Source organism: Salvelinus alpinus, chromosome 2 (genome assembly GCF_045679555.1).
Source record: "Salvelinus alpinus chromosome 2, SLU_Salpinus.1, whole genome shotgun sequence".
Taxonomy (NCBI): Eukaryota; Metazoa; Chordata; class Actinopteri; order Salmoniformes; family Salmonidae; genus Salvelinus; species Salvelinus alpinus.
Genome location: NC_092087.1, coordinates 121,342,517 through 121,359,518, shown reverse-complemented (window position 1 = coordinate 121,359,518; position 17,002 = coordinate 121,342,517). Strand labels below are relative to the sequence as shown.

Here is a 17,002-nt window from a genome sequence, read left to right as displayed (position 1 = left end):
ATTTGGTTCAAAGCATTCTCCTAGACCTAAACCTCAAATGAAGTTGTGCAAAAGTGAAGTGGATAAAGCTGAACTCCTAAGAGTAACATTGGATGGTCAGTTATCATGGTCAAGTCATATTGACAAAGTTGTTGTAAAGATGGGGAGAGGTATGTCTGTTATAAAAAGATGTTCTGCGTTTTTGACACAACTGTACTACAACAAATCAGATCTTGATTACTGTCTGGTAATATGTTATGGTGCAGCAAAGAAAGACCTATCAAAGCTGCAGCTGGCTCAAAACAAAGCAGCACACCTTGCCCTTAACTGCACACACAGAACTAACGTCAACAACATGCATGATAGTATTTCATGTTTGAGGGTTTAGGAGAAATTGACTACTTCTCTTGTAGTCTTTTTAAGAAACATTTGTGTGTTGAAAATGCCTAACCATTTGAATAATCTATTTGCATACACTTCAAACAGACATACACTGTACATACCGCACCAGACACACCACTATGGGTTTCCTCACTGTACCCAAACTAAAAACAGATGTAATGCGTCACTCAGTTACAGTGCCTTCGGAAAGTATTCAGACCCCTTGACTTTTTCCACATTTTTGTTACGTTACAGCTTTATTCTAAAATTGATTAAATAAAAGCAATATCAGAAATCTACACACAATACCCCATAATGACAAAGCAAAAAGTCTTTTTGAATTTTTTGCAAATGCATTAACAATAATAAACAGAAAAACCTTATTTACATAAGTATTCAGATCCTTTGCTATGAGACTCGAAATTGAGCTCAGGTGCATCCTGTTTCCATTGATCATCCTTGAGATGTTTCTACAACTTGATTGGAGTCCACCTGTGGTAAATTCAATTGATTGGACATGATTTGGAAAGGCACACACCTGTCTACATAAGGTCCCACTGTTGTAAGAGCAAAAACCAAGCCATGAGGTCGAAGGAATTGTCCGTAGAGCTCCGAGTCAGGATTGTGTCAAGGCACAGATCTGGGGAAGGGTACCAAAAATATTCTGCAGCATTGAAGGTCCCTAAGAACACAGTGGCCTCCATCATTCTTAAATGGAAGAAGTTTGGAAACACCAAGACTCTTCCTGGAGCTGGCCACCCGGCCAAACTGAGCAATCGGGGGAGAAGAGCCCTCTAGAGTTCCTCTGTGGAGATGGGAGAAACTTCCAGAAGGACAACCATCTCTGCAGCACTCCACCAATCATTTTTTTATGGTAGAGTGGCAAGACGGAAGCCACTCCTCAGTAAAAGGAACATGACAGCCCGCTTGGAGTTTGCCAAAAGGCACCTAAAGACTCTCAGACCATGAGAAACAAGATTCTCTGGTCTGATGAAACCAAGATTGAACTCTTTGGCCTGAAAGCCAAGCATCACGTCTGGAGGAAACCTGGCACCATCCCTATGGTGAAGCATGGTGGTGGCAGCATCATGCTGTGGGGATGTTTTTCAGCGGTAGGGACTGTGAGACTAGTTAGGATCGAGGCTAAGATGAACGGAGCAAAGTAAAGAGAGATCCTTGATGAAAACCTGCTCCAGAGCGCTCAGGACATCAGACTGGGGCCAAGGTTCACCTTCTAACAGGACAACGACCCTAAGCACACAGCCAAGACAACGCAGGACTGGCTTCGGGACAAGTCTCTGAATGTCCTTGAGTGGCCCAGCCAGAGCCCGGACTTGAACCCGATCGAACATCTCTGGAGAGACCTGAAAATAGCTGTGCACCAACACTCCCCATCCAACCTGACAGAGCTTGAGAGGATCTGCAGAGAAGAATGGGAGAAACCCCCCAAATACAGGTGTGCCAAGCTTGTAGCGTCATACCCAAGAAGACTCAACGCTGTAATCACTGCTAAAGGTGCTTCAACATAGTACTGAGTAAATTTTCTGAATACTTTTATTTTAAATTTTATATTTAATTTGTATTTATTTTTTATTAGCAAACATTTCTAAAAAACTGTTTTTGCTTCGTCATTATGGGGTATTTTGTGTAGATTGATGATGGGGGAAAAAACGATTTAATCAATTTTAGAATAAGGCTGTAACCTAACAAAATGTGGAACTAGTCAAGGGGTCTGAATACTTTCCCGAAGGCAGTGTGGGTATAGAGCCATGTCGTCATGGAATGCTCTGCCACCAGAGGTTACTCAGGCAAACGCAAGTTTAGCTATGAAAAAACGGATAAAAAAAACATATTCTATCACAGCACCTCTCCTCTTTCTAAAGATCGAATTGAACTGTACTGTACTGTATATGTATATGAATAGTGTGTCAATATAATTTGTATTGTTTCTTGGTGTCTTTCCAATATAGAACTCTTATATTCTTTTTTATTTTGGAAGAGTTAGCTGCTGCATGTGCAGTAGTTGATGGGATCCTAATGAACTAAAAATAAGCGCGCTAGTTACAGCTGTTGACTGCCACCTGTAGAGGTGCATTACGAAACAAACATCAACATCTGCATGCAACTGCAAGCGTTTCCCCTGTAATAAATACTATTGTCTTCACTTTCTCAGGTCAATTATGCACACACAAACAGTTCCATTTATTTACCTGTTTTGGAATTGTCTGTATTCCATTTAGTGCATTCCAGAGAGCCGTACTGATGTGATGATCCGTGTTTATTTTCCTTTTCCATCTCTCAACCGCGGGTTCGATTCCAAACTGGTCAAGGATGCGCTGTCAAACAAATACAATGCTGTGTCTTGGAAACCGAAGGAAAACTAACAAGAGAAGGCAACAGGAGCAGTCTATGCGCACAGTCTTTCATTAAGTACCAAGCTGCATGGCAGAGAATTGTGTAAAAACGCTTCCAAAACGTGCTGGTGTTGTCACGCTCTTGCCGTTATTTGAGTTTGCGGTGTTCAAGCCAAGGCTGATGATGTTTCCAATACCTACTGTAAACTCGAAGATATACTTTTATATTAGACCATGGCGCCATCTAACGTTAATCGGTGGTACTACATGCATCCCCCCCACAGTATCCCTCTCGTTCAACAGCACTGTACTTAAAGGGATAGTTCATCCAAATTCCACATTGGTTTCTTTACACTGTAACGTTGCGTTCAAGAAAACTCAGAACTAGGAAACTCTGAAATGTCCAACTTGGAAACTCGTTGTAGAATGATGAGGTCAGAGTTCCCACTTGGAAAGTATTAAAAGCAACCAATAGGAAGCCCTACACAAAAAACATACACAAATTTTAACTCTGAGGTTCGGGGGTTAACGAGTTGTCTTGAACGCAGCATAAGCAGTCTGGGGACAAGGTAGGACAGCAATCCATGCTTTGGTTTTATTCCCATGGCACCGTTTTAACATTTTTCACGCATCAAGTCCAAATCATCTAAAAGTATCTCAAATTTATTGTGAAGCTAAACAAAGTCCCTTCTAGATGATTTGAAGATGTGGAAAAATGCTAATATCAGTATATATATATTTGTGCCATAAATGCTAAAACGTTAGCAGTGGAACAGTGCCAGGGAAACTAAACCAAAGCATGTATTTCTGTCATACCTTGTCCATGTATGTCTGTCATACCTTGTCCATAGACTTATTGCTTACAGGGTAAGGAAACCAATATGTAATTTTGTAATTTGGGTGAACTATCCCTTTAAGAAGAAAAAAATCTGCTCATTCATATTTCATTTCAGAAAAAGTCAGATTCAAATTTGATCTCTTTTTATATAAAATATACAGTAATTATATAAAAATACATGTATTTACACTACTATTAAACAAGTAATTGCAATGACACCATACTCCAATGATTAGTCTTACATACATAACATTTAAAAAATAGACAAGTGTGCAAAAAGGTCTATTGACGATTGATGATGCATTACAAAAATACTAGCTGGCGATCAGAATACTCTTTAAGACCCTCGTTTTTTTTCAATGGTATTATGACAGTGGCTTTTATAGATGTGGCCACTTAGTCATTCAGTCAGTCAGTGTCTTTCTCTCTCTCTCTCTCTCTCTCTGTCTGTGTGCCTGTCTTTCTGCCATCTACATACTTTTTATGGGTGCATATATGATAACTAGTCCCCATCACCTCATGATTTATTGTAAACCAGCCAATGTCTGACAGCAGTGACTGTGTTCCATCACCTTCAAGTTAGGCGTGATAAATTCATTTGAAACAAGCAAAGGGCTCAGAGTGTAACTTTCATTTTAGCATAGACCTCCTAGCATGGTAATAGTCAACCACACTGGATATTGCACCACTTGTTAGTATAGCATACAGAACAAAGTCATAAGCAGAAAGCTACCAGAAATTGAAACCCCCCCAGTCGGTTTCCTGTCACGCAACATGTTCTTTAGGGATCTTAAAATAGGTGCCTGTTCTTTTGTGTCATGTTTTTACTGAAGGCTTGTGCACCGTGCATTCAAACCTTTATTGCTAACTTACAAGAACTTAGGTGAGCTCAGAGAGCAGACGTGGCCTGTAATAGGCTATATGCACCTTTAAATGGAACCTGTTTTTTAAAGAACTGGTTAATCCAACAAGTGACTGCTTCAATAGCTTCTGTTGTTAGCTCACCAAGACATCAAACTATCTTTAAGTTGTTCTTCTGCCAAGCTTAGTAAGGAAAATGACCCTACCAGGGTTATTCAGTGTCAGAACTCAAAGAGCAGCAGGTAGTGTGTTTACATGGCAAGCAGGGTTGGGGTCAATTCCATTTCAATTCAGTCAATCCCGATGGGAATTTCAGTTCACTACATAACTTTACTGAATTGAAATGGAATTTGCCCCAACCCTGACGTCAAGGGATGGATGAGTCTTCCCTTAGGTTAGATGATTGGGAGGGTGGGCTACTCTTCTGACGGACCAGATTTTGAACCCAGGTTGTCAAGTTTATGTTAGTCCTCTGAGCTTATCTTGGAGCTAATACCAACTCAGCTTCACTCTCATGCACTCTCATAAAATTGTCAATTTTAGAGGCAATATTGTTCTTTGACTATGCTGTCAGTCAGAGATATGCCTATGGGAACAGTATATGATAAAACTGTCACAAGCAGAAAAAACTGGAACGAGATCCAATACCCATGGCAAATTAATTTGTTTGTTGACAAATCTAACACTTGTCAAACTCAACTGGTTTTCTAGTCAAGGTTACACCAGTTACCCTTAGCTGCCACCCAGGTTCTCTTTCCACATCCCTTCAAGGTACACTGAGGCGCTGTTGTGAGTACTAAGCGCATCCCTGATCCTCATATGATGTAGATGGTCTCAACGTTTCAGTCTCTGTACAGTGGAGTCCATCCAGATGGTTGTGAGATCAGTCAGTTGATGATACCAGCGAAGGTATTGATTGGTAGAGGAAGTCCTTTGTTCATGTACTTGCTGAGGCCAGCGTCTCTCTCCTCTTCCCCCAAACTGAACTTGGACCGCATGGTCTTCTGGACACAGTATCCAGGATCAAGACAGGGAGCGATCTCTATGCTGGAATTGGATTAATTGATAAAGGACATGTTAAATTATGAGAGTTAGATAAGTATGTTTGCCAGTTTTTGGGGGCTTTAGTGACATTGAACATTGAATGAGGATTATAATATTACACTTTTTAAAAGCATATATGTGCATTTAGTTATTTACATATAACATACAGTTGAAGTCGGAAGTTTACATACACCTCAGCCAAATACATTTAAACTCAGTTTTTCACAATTCCTGACATTTAATCCTAGTAAAAATTCCCTGTCATAGGTCAGTTAGGATCACCACTTTATTTTAAGTATGTGGAATGTCAGAATAATAGTAGAGAGAATGATTTGTTTCAGCTTTTATTTATTTCATCACATTCCCAGTGGGTCAGAAGTTTACATACACTCAATTAGTATTTGGTAGCATTGCCTTTAAATTGTTTAACTTGGGTCAAACATTTTGGGTAGCCTTCCAAAAGCTTCCCACAATAAGTTGGGTGAATTTTGGCCCATTCCTCCTGACAGAGCTGGTGTAACTAAGTCAGGTTTGTAGGCCTCCTTGCTCGCAGACACTTTTTCAGTTCCGCCCACAAATTTTCTATGGGATTGAGGTCAGGGCTTTGTGATGGCCACTCCAATACCTTGACTTTGTTGTCCTTAAGCCATTTTGCCACAACTTTGGAAGTATGCTTGGGGTCATTGTCCATTTGGAAGACCCACTTGCGACCAAGCTTTAACTTCTTGACTGATGTCTTGAGATGTTGCTTCAATATATCCACATAATTTTCTTTCCTCATGATGAAATCTATTTTGTGAAGTGCACCAGTCCCTCCTGCAGCAATGCACCCCCACAACATGATGCTGCCACCCCCATGCTTCACAGTTGGGATGGTGTTCTTCGGCTTGCAAGCCTCCCCCTTTTTCCTCCAAACATAACGATGGTCATTATGGCCAAACAGTTCCCTTTTTGTTTCATCAGACCTGAGGACATTTCTCCAAAAAGTTCGATCTTTGTCCCCATGTGCAGTTGTAAACCGTAGTCTGGCTTTTTTATGGAGGTTTTGGAGCAGTGACTTCTTCCTTGCTGAGCGGCCTTTCAGGTTATGTCGATATAGGACTCGTTTTACTGTGGGTATAGATACTTTTGTACCTGTTTCCTCCAGCATCTTCACAAGGTCCTTTGCTGTTGTTCTGTGATTGATTTGCACTTTTCGCACCAAAGTACATTCATCTCTAGGAGACAGAATGCGTCTCCTTCCTGAGCAGTATGATGGCTACGTGGTCCCATGGTGTTTATACTTGCGTACTATTGTTTGTACAGATGAAAGTGGTACCTTCAGGGGTTTGGAAATTGCTCCCAACGATGAACCAGACTTGTGGAGGTCTACAATTTTTTCTGAGGTCTTGGCTGATTTCTTTTGATTTTCCCATGATGTCAAGCACTTAGTTTGAAGGTAGGCCTTGAAATACATCCACAGGTAAACCTCCAATTGACTCAAATTATGTAAATTAGCCCATCAGAAGCTTCTAAAACCATTACATAATTTTCTGGAATTTTCCAAGCTGTTTAAAGGCACAGTCAACTTAGTGTATGTAAACTTCTGATCCACTGGAATTGTGATACAATTCTGTCTGTAAACTATTGTTGGAAAAATTGCTTGTGTCATGCACAAAGTAGATGTCCTAAACGACTTGCCAAAACTATAGTTTGTTAACAAGAAATTTGTGGAGTGGTTGAAAAACGAGTTTTAATGACTCCAACCTAAGTGTATGTAAACTTCCGACTTCAACTGTATATACTGTAACATCACACAATATATATAATTTATACTGTTACATGACACAATATATATAACATATACTGTAACATGACACAATATATATAACATATACTGTAACATGACACAATATATATAACATATACTGTAACATGGCACAATATATATAACATGTACTGTAACATGACACAATATATATAACATATACTGTAACATGACACAATATATATAACATACTGTAACATGGCACAATATATATAACATATACTGTAACATGACACAATATATATAACATATACTGTAACATGACACAATATATATAACATATACTGTAACATGACACAATATATATAACATATACTGTAACATGGCACAATATATATAACATGTACTGTAACATGACACAATATATATAACATATACTGTAACATGACACAATATATATAACATATACTGTAACATGGCACAATATATATAACATGTACTGTAACATGACACAATATATATAACATATACTGTAACATGACACAATATATATAACATATACTGTAACATGACACAATATATATATAACATATACTGTAACATGACACAATATATATAACATGTGCATATGTAACTAAACCACATACAGTATGACTAGGGCTAATCAAATGAGGTTAGACCAACATGCTTCAGAAGAAATTTCAACCAGCAACCTTCTGGTAACAAGATCATGTGTCTATCCACCAAACCACTGTCTGACCTGTTTTCATGTATTTAAAGTTTCCATGGTAGCCCCGTAGGCAACAGCTACACCAACAGCTCTCACCTCTGTACGTCTTTGAAGGTCCTCCTCGAGTCTTTGTCCAGGGTCACAGTGAAGGTTTTCATCTCCAGGGTTCTGATCTTAATGTTACAGGTACGAATCTTGGCCTCCTGTGGAATTAAGTCTGTGTGTTAGGTTTGGTTTTAGGTTTATGAGATCATGAAGCGATGTGGCCACCAGGCGTAGTCAAGCGAGCCAGGCCTTTGTGACGTTAAGAACAAGATGGAGACCCAAGAATACCAAGAGGATTAAGCAAATATGTTATGTTTCTGAATTTGATAACAACCTTCACTAATAGACATCTGTGTGTCGAAACGGTGTAAACTCACCATGGTGTTCTTGGGTTTAGTTTCGTTGAAAGCTACTGTAAGACAGTTCAGATCTGAGGACAACAACAAAAATGACAACATAGTCCAGGCTTCAACAGATATACAGAATAATACGGGAAAAGTAATAGACATTTCAGAACTTATTTTAACATTCTCACAATTGTATCAATATGCAACAGCATGATCATGCACTACTGTTTTACATTGTGACTTTGCCCACTGGTTGAATCAACGTCGTTTCCACGTCATTTCCATGAAATGATGTTGAACCAACGTGGAATAGACCCATAGGGTGACAACTCAGCTACTACTGATCACAATACAGATGAATCTAGCAATTAATTACATGAATGTAGAAAATATCATTGTGTGTGATATGTAGTGTTGTATACCTTCAGTTTCATTGGAAGGGATGGCACTAATCTGAACACCTGAGGTCCTCACTGACATACCCTTATCTACGTCTCTACCACTCAACGACACCTGGAGAGGAGGACAGAGACACAGGTCGGAGGTCATAGAGAGAAGCTAACAGCTAAACGTCAAATACAGGTTATATGATCTCTCGTCAGGTCAGGCCACTCTCATGGCGCAGTTCAAAACTCTAAACAGAGACAAACAGACGTTGCGTAAACAGTATCAATCCCAAACACTAGAGCATAACATTAGCTTTATAGCCAGATGCAGCACTTTTACATTGATGTATATTGATGAGGTCATGTTAAAAACACGGTTGATCTTTCGCTGACCTTTTTGTAGTTGACAGAGACGACAGCACCACACACGTCTCCTGTGTTCTTCTTCTGCTTGAGGGTTGTGGCTGAGAGTGGGAGGACAGACGTGTTCAGACCGGACGAGTGACATATACACGTGCACACGCCAATGCATGCACACACGTACACACACACACACACACACTTCAAATCAGTTTAAAAAAACATCAGATGCAGAGAACGTCGATCGGCGTACACAGGCTAAATGTTACCTTTCAAAGTAGTTGGGGACTGTTTGAACTCGGGGAAGTCCAGCTCTAAGTGGGAGAGAAACACGTCCTCCACTGAGTCCTTGGTCAGGTTGGAGAAGCAGATCTAGAACATAAGCAAGAGGATGACAATCGTGGGTCAGTTGGTAGAGCAAGGCGCTTGCAACGCCAAGGGGGTTCGGTTCCCGCTGGGGCCAACCGATGCATTCATGACTGTAAGTCACGTTGGATAAAAGCGTCTGCTAAATGGCATATATTATTATTATTATGATATATTACCATTCAGATAATGTGCACTCTGGTATTTGGTGTTTTTGGTCTATGAGTGAGGACTGATAATCATGAACATGCTAGAGTGCTAAAGATAATCTATGCTCAGTCCATCGCTGCAGACCTACTGTCATTACGTCACACAATCAACAACAGACAGTGGTAGAGAGATTCGATAGTGTCTAGGCGATAACTAGACCTGTTTGTGAAGCAAATGGCTACACCTGTGTCCCAAATGGCCCCCTAGTCCCTATATATTGTGCACTGCTTTTGACCAGGGCCCACAGGGCTCTGAATAGAGTACCATTTCAGATGCATCCTATGTCTCCTCACCTTGACAGAATAGATGGTGAAGTAAACAGGCTGCAGTCCGGTCCGCACGTAGTAGGAAATGACATCAGATAGGAAGGGGTTAGGCTCTGCCTGCTTGCTGCTGTTGGACTGCTGGAGAGAGATGGGATCATGTTAGTATGGAGCCTGGGGTTGACCAAGACAGATAGGGGTACACATAAAAGTAGCTTTTTAATACACTGAATGTTCATGTTTTGGAAGGAACTCGATTTCATTCATGTAGAGACAGGAGAGGAGCGCTTCTTTGGTTTATAGTTCATCCACAAGGTGCTCTTTGATCATGGGATGAAATACAATAGAAAAGCCTTTGTGCAAACAAACCTCCAGAAGTAATCAAGGCAGTATCATGTAGTGGAACATTTTTAAAAGCCTTGATTGTTTTATGGCTTATGCATGGCAAGAATAAAAAACCCACCTACGCGTTGTAAAAAAGGCTTTTCCATTCTTCCACTACATGAGTGCATTGATTACTTCGGGAAGTTAGTGTGGTGCACAAAGGCTTTTTTACTATGCAGCATTAACTTATTTTTGTTCTATTTCCCTCACATTGTAATTCATTACAGGTCCGTATTTGTTGGAAACTACAGCATTAAACAATGACAACCTGACCCTGTGTCCCTGCTACGTTTCACAATCTTTTACCCCCCAATACTTCTCGTTCTTTCCCTATACTGTGTCAAACAGTTTCTCTTCCCTCTATCCAGCTAAATGCTAAGATGACCCATAACAGCAAAACTATTTGCATACAGTACTCATAGGTTCCTAGTTTCGATAAGAGCCCACAGATGTTTTTTTGTTGCTTCCTGTAAGCAAGCAACTACTGTACAGTACTGTGCAATGTCCTTTTGTTTGCTAATCATTCAAAACACCTAGAAACATGCAAACGGTAATTTGTTGACTTTTTTATATGGTACAGAGTACAGACCGGTTGCAGAGCATAAACCACATTCAACATAACCACATAACTTTATCTACTGTAAATCAGACCTTCTGTAGATTAGACTAGTATCGTGTTTCCTCTTAAAATCCTGAAAGCTACACTTGATTGAGCTTGCCAGGCTAATGAAACCAATGGAATAGTCCCGAAAGTGCAAACCCTGTCAATCTAGCATTCCAGGCAGGCTCAATCAAAAGTATCAGAAGAGAACAGAAAATACTCTTTGACGCTGTCATTTCAACATAACGTAGAAACAGTGGGTTACTGTACCATTTTGGCCAGCTTGGGGATCATGGAACCCAGACTGTTGATGTTGCAGTCGTACCATGGATCCACCATTCCCAAGTAGGAACCCAGGGCACAGGGGTTTTCCAGGGATGGGGAGAGGTTTTCCTGATAGAGAAGTACAACATGGTTTATTATAGATACATTACTGTACTACACTGTTAGGGTTACTCAACCACAGCCAAGTTCAGTGTAAAACCAGAGAACGGCATTAAGCCTTTACACTAGTGGGAATTGGCCTATATGGATAGGGCAACATTTAAATGTTTCTTACAGAAGAAATATGAAAAACATATGCATAACCACGGTAACAATTGAAAGGGAACAGTTTGGAGATTATGGGAAAATGATAATACCAAAGTCGAGGACACAGTTCAACTGACGACTGAATCCAGAAATTACACTGTTGATTTGATGTGTATTTTATATTTACTGTACTTTTCGCCGCATTTGTTGATAACAAAATCTTTAAATACTCTGAATACATTCAGTAACATGATAAGAATATTCCTGGAAAATGTGAGGTAGGTGCAACATAAGACAAACACCATTGTCTCCAAGTGGCCACACACCTCTCCAAAGTGTGCACAGTTCTTAAGTTATTTCAATACATTTTTATGACTCAAAGAACAGTCTTCAACTACAAGGTGCTTTTTTTTAGCTTTCCTAGTTGTGCCGTTGAGGAAGTAGAACAAGCACACTTGTAGTTGTTGTGTTTGGAACACAGCCCTGCATCCCCGCCGTCACACAATTACTGTTCTTGCTAACACAATCCAAAAACGGACCATTATAAATCAGTGTTAGGCATTCACAGGGCAATTCAGAGAACATATCGTCATTTTGGTACGCATAAAAAGGACTATTCAGGTGCATTCAGGTGCATGTTCCGCTGCGGATTTTCTTCATAATACACACACATCCCACTGGGCACAGACGTCATTTCAACGTCTAGTTTTGATTTACATTTGGCTGAGTTGTCAATGTGAAATCAACCAAAAATATCACTGTCATTGGATTTAGGTTAAAAGTTGGGTGAAAAAAAAACACATTTCCATACGTTGATGACTTTTTTCAAATCCAATCAGTTTCCACGTTGATTCAACATCATCAAATAGATTTTTGTTGTTGTTGAAATGACATGGAAACAACATTGATTCAACCAGTTTTTGCCAAGTGAGATTCTGTTCAGAACAACTCAGGATATGACGCCATGCTTCTACATTTGCATTGCTTGCTGTTTGGGGTTTTAGGATTCTGTATAAGCATTTCGTGACACCTGCTGATGTATAAAGAGCTTTATAAATAAATGTGATTGATTGATGTCATCTTGTAACTGTACATCAAACATAGTGATCATAAATGTTGACTGTATATTGCAGGAGTTTTATGATATGAAAATGTGAAGTGCACATTTGGACATCTCATCTTTAAAAATACATCATTTACAGCATCCCCCTCACTCAGACAACAACAAATTACAAAAGTTGTCCAATTAGTTGGAGGCATGTGGGCAACTTCTTGTCGCGCGCGTTGCTCAAGTTCAGAACGGCTGTCAGTCAAAACTCATACAGCGCTGTGGAGCGCAGAGCCTGAGCTCTGACATCATTTACAGCATATTACTGTACAGCCACTGCGTTCCAATGCAGGCACTTATCAGTGTCCAAATCTGCCATTTCAACCCGCATATCATTCTTTTGATGTTATCATTTCACATACTGTGTGTGGATGTGTGTGTGTGTGTGTGTGTGTGGGTGTGGGTGTGGGTTCACAAACTGAAACACTGATATGAGTCATATCTTTGTCTCTTGACAGGTTGTAAACTTATAGAGGTGAGGTGTTAGCTTGTGGTCTTACTTTGACAGGACAGGTGGGACTGGGATCCTCACAGACAGGGATGTAGTAAAACTGGAAGTTGACTTTCATGGTCAGAAAGAGACGACGCGCTTCCCTTTTCCTGCAGAGTGAAACCAATGATAAACTAACCCTCAAACCATGCTACACAGGACACCAAAATGGGTGTAATAACCAGTCTTGAGTTAGTTGGGAATAATCCCATTGTATATTTCTGACACATTAACTATAAATGTGTCATGGTTTCAATTCAACTTTCTTCTTCCTGACTAGGCCACGGAAATTGACAGTTAGTTTCCGATTCCGTTTTTTGGACATTATGAAATAAAACATTTTCAACAGCATAGTATAGGGCTAACCAAATTGAGATGTTGTAGGTGGAACTGTCTCCAAAAAGTATACTATGATCATTTCTAACAGAAATCTATTATATCCAGTATCCATTCTAATATATCCAATATCCACTACAAACTACATGCAGTCTCCCAGACTACATTACCCATGATCCTGGTCCCTCACCTGAGAAAGTAGAAGGCCTTAGCCAGCTTCCCCAGCACCCTGTCGTCCCCCATCACCACGATCCGGGCTGTGAAGTGCCTCTGCTGCTTGGAGAATGACGGGGTCCCGCTGCACCCCGCCTTCCTATGAAGTGTCCCCCCTCCCCCGCCTCCCCCGGCCACACTCCCGCTCTCCTCCAGAGCGTCCTGCATCAGGGCCATATTGTCCGTGACTGACGGCCTCATCTTGATGCCTCCTCGCCGGGTTAACCTGGCCTCCCCCTCCTCCGAACCACCAGAGGGTTCCACCACTGAAGGCTCAACCCCAGGGGGAAGGTCCCTCTCGATGCCGCTGTCGGTGGACATCACGGAGTGGCGGGGCATGGCGGAGGAGGAAGTGAGGTCGGCGGCGAGGTCGGCGAGGTCAAAGTCTGTCTCCTGGTCCTGGGTGAGGCAGAAGTGTTCTGACGACATGGAGCTGGAGCGCACGCACTTGGCCAGCTCGCGCCCTGGTGGAAGAGGTGACATCAGAGAAATAGGAATTAGATGACATATGTACTACATCTCTATAACATGAATGTCAATACAGGTCAACATGAAGCAGCGAGACAAGAAAGCGCTATAGTATTGGACGTTTGCATCGGGTGAGAACACAGTGTGCTAGAATGAACGATTCATTTAGGATTATCCATAACCATGGTAGCAAGTGTTCACAAACATATTCTATTCTTATTTACAATAAAAGTGACTCCAAAATGACACAATACATTATTTACCATTCATTTCTATTGGGCACAAAATAATCTGATACACAAGCAAAAACGAATTGCAAATGCAGAGTAACAAGTTGATGTAGTCATTGCGTACTAGGAATATGGGATCGAAATCTAGACTTGAGACTACTTTATTTATAAGAATTTTTAGGGGTGTCAATAATTTTGACCACTACCTTTTTGCGAGAAAAAACCCGATTACTCTTATTAAACAGAGTTCATATAACAGAGTTCTCTCATTGGTGTGTATAAACAACAGATCTGGCCACTCACAGATCTCCTCATCCTCCCGCCACAGGTGGAAGCTCATCTCCGGGTTGGGAAGCGGCATGTCACACAGGCATCCCCCACCACCGGAGGACAATGTGTCTAAACCAGGAAGAGCCCAAACTGTCACAATGACACCAAAAACAACACAACACCCGCTTACTTCCTGGTCCCCCTCCCCTACACTAAGTATATGGTCTCACAGCCGGCCTGTGAGAGACAGTGTAGTGTCCATTTGAAGGATAGTTGTTATGATGAGAAGAATAAATATCTATTAAAAGGGAAATACAGTGTACATCCGTCCTAAGGGGGGGGGGGCTCTGACTCGACAGATTTAGACATGGAGGAATACAGTGTACATCAGTCCTAGGGGGGGGGGGGGGGCTCTGACTCGACAGATTTAGACATGGAGGAATACAGTGTGGAAGATCAGCTGACCTATACAGCGATCTATTAATAACGTTCCCTGAGTCAGTGACTGCTGCACTGTACGGTATGTGTCAGCTTGAAGACACACTAACACATGAAAAGGACAGGGTTGGCAGTATTTCTCTGAATACGCCCTATGTGAAAAATGTATAACTACTTATATACACGTACCAGCTGTAATACCTTGAAGTGTCGTCTACATTAACGTTACCCCTCCATTTTCACTTGTAAACAGAAACCAAATGCTAGTCTAAAAGAAATGGGAGATAATGTCTGGATGCTTTTTAGATCAGTTGGTTTTGGTTTCAAACAGTCAAAAGATGACCCCTCTATGATGATCCTGTACCTGATGTGTCAGTATGGGTGAGGATCTCTCTGTAGAGTTGTCCCAGTCTCCCCCTCAGCACCACCCCTTCCCCCTTGGTGCCCTCCTCCACACTCTGCTCCAGACTGGCCACCACTTCCTGGAAGTACGGCTCCACGTCCTGGCCAATTTCCTGCCACACACACACACGCACAAACAGACACACACACACACACACACACACACACACACACACACACACACACACACACACACACACACACACACACACACACACACACACACACACACACACACACACACACACACACACACACACACACACACACACACACACACACACTGTCTATGAATAGAATACAGGTGAAAGGCCATCAGCGTCCAGACAAACACATCTGGGTCTGAGTTTGACACATCCTGTTGAGATGAGTGTTATATTAGGACCAGTGTGTGTAAGTGTGTGTTTTAATGGGAATGGTGCCAACCTCTGTTAGATCATGGAAAAGCACAACTAAACAACATACTATTGAGTCATTATAGATCATTTCTGATTAAGTGTGTTGCTGAATATGACTGAGATGGCATATATGAGGCACCAGTAGAGACCGTTAGCTTTCTGAGCTTTGCTTTGGTGCAAATTGAAACTGCACAAACCACAAAGGGGTTTGTGCAATACATTGAAATAGAAACTAGTGTCAAACACAAAGTGGTATTGATTTAAACAGCTTTGAACAAAACATGGAAACATGTGCGAAATGACACGACAAAACCAAAGTCAAACTGAGATTAAACATCTAAATAAATATCAAGACCATAAAACAAGTTTCTTTACTCGAGAACAGAAGTCAAACCCAAAAGATTTTCCTACTGTGTTAAATGTGCCGTGCACATAAAATGTGGCTAGAATGTACATGTAACAAAAACAATGTGGTAAAAACTAAGTTACTTTTGTTCTCCGAAGTGGGATGGATGGACAAATAAATAAAGCCAAAAAGAAAGAAAGAAAGTAAATGGAGGGTTTTACCAAGAACTTTGACCCTGGAGCCCATCATCACATACGTATTCGGAAAGACCAGACTTATAGAAGAAGAAACGTCATAGCGAAACTCAATGTCAACACAACCACAGCGCGACCACACACACCTTCAGTGCCTGTGCCAGTTCAGGACCGTGGCACAGCTCCCCTCCTAGAGCAGCCTGGATGGAGTGTTGGACCACGCTCCGCATGTGGTCAAGGGGATTCAGATACCCCCCTGACCCCGAGGCCTCGATGTCCCCCCTCACCGCCTCACCGTGGGGGCCCGAGAAGACCGCCGGATCGGCGAACACAAACACCCTAGGAGACCGTAGGAGAGGTTGAGTTATTGCCTTTGGTTATCCTTGATTAACTAGTTCCCTAATTGTTTGGTCGGCAGTTCACATGCAACCTGCTGTTATTACAAGCTACTTTATCTACAAACAGCATGTCATTCTACACCATAAGGAAAAAATGGCTTCTACACTGTACTGTGCTTCTCTCTGTGTCACCGTGTGTATACAACATCAAGTTAGGTTGTTCTCTCACCTCTCCTGAAAGGGATGGTAGTCATTCTTCAGGCTCTGCTCTGCAACCACCATCCTCTGATACAGCACTCCTGTGGGTCAAAAAGATTTACTATCCAAGTAAAACACATGACATT

At 41.3% G+C, this 17,002-nt stretch overlaps 2 protein-coding genes across 3 annotated transcripts in view; both read right to left on the bottom strand.

Moving 5' to 3' along the window:
* LOC139551667 (bMERB domain-containing protein 1-like) overlaps nucleotides 1-3,433 on the bottom strand; it is a 35,513-nt gene extending 32,080 nt beyond the window's left edge. Inside the window, exon 1 of the mRNA XM_071362952.1 lies at nucleotides 2,571-3,433. Within this exon, the coding sequence (XP_071219053.1) occupies nucleotides 2,571-2,655 (85 nt within the window). The 5' untranslated portion in view covers nucleotides 2,656-3,433. The remainder of the gene's footprint in view (nucleotides 1-2,570) is intronic.
* A 245-nt stretch (nucleotides 3,434-3,678) lies between these two features.
* LOC139568525 (phosphoinositide 3-kinase regulatory subunit 6-like) overlaps nucleotides 3,679-17,002 on the bottom strand; it is a 33,848-nt gene continuing 20,524 nt past the window's right edge. For both annotated transcript variants that reach the window (XM_071390405.1, XM_071390404.1), the window contains exons 7-20: nucleotides 16,888-16,957; nucleotides 16,467-16,659; nucleotides 15,345-15,495; nucleotides 14,576-14,671; nucleotides 13,552-14,038; nucleotides 13,036-13,135; nucleotides 11,167-11,289; nucleotides 9,942-10,052; nucleotides 9,342-9,444; nucleotides 9,106-9,176; nucleotides 8,749-8,839; nucleotides 8,357-8,409; nucleotides 8,031-8,137; nucleotides 3,679-5,460 (exon numbers count right to left, since the gene is read on the bottom strand). In XM_071390405.1, the coding sequence (XP_071246506.1) occupies nucleotides 5,301-5,460; nucleotides 8,031-8,137; nucleotides 8,357-8,409; nucleotides 8,749-8,839; nucleotides 9,106-9,176; nucleotides 9,342-9,444; nucleotides 9,942-10,052; nucleotides 11,167-11,289; nucleotides 13,036-13,135; nucleotides 13,552-14,038; nucleotides 14,576-14,671; nucleotides 15,345-15,495; nucleotides 16,467-16,659; nucleotides 16,888-16,957 (1,916 nt within the window). In that variant the 3' untranslated portion in view covers nucleotides 3,679-5,300. The remainder of the gene's footprint in view (nucleotides 5,461-8,030; nucleotides 8,138-8,356; nucleotides 8,410-8,748; nucleotides 8,840-9,105; nucleotides 9,177-9,341; nucleotides 9,445-9,941; nucleotides 10,053-11,166; nucleotides 11,290-13,035; nucleotides 13,136-13,551; nucleotides 14,039-14,575; nucleotides 14,672-15,344; nucleotides 15,496-16,466; nucleotides 16,660-16,887; nucleotides 16,958-17,002) is intronic.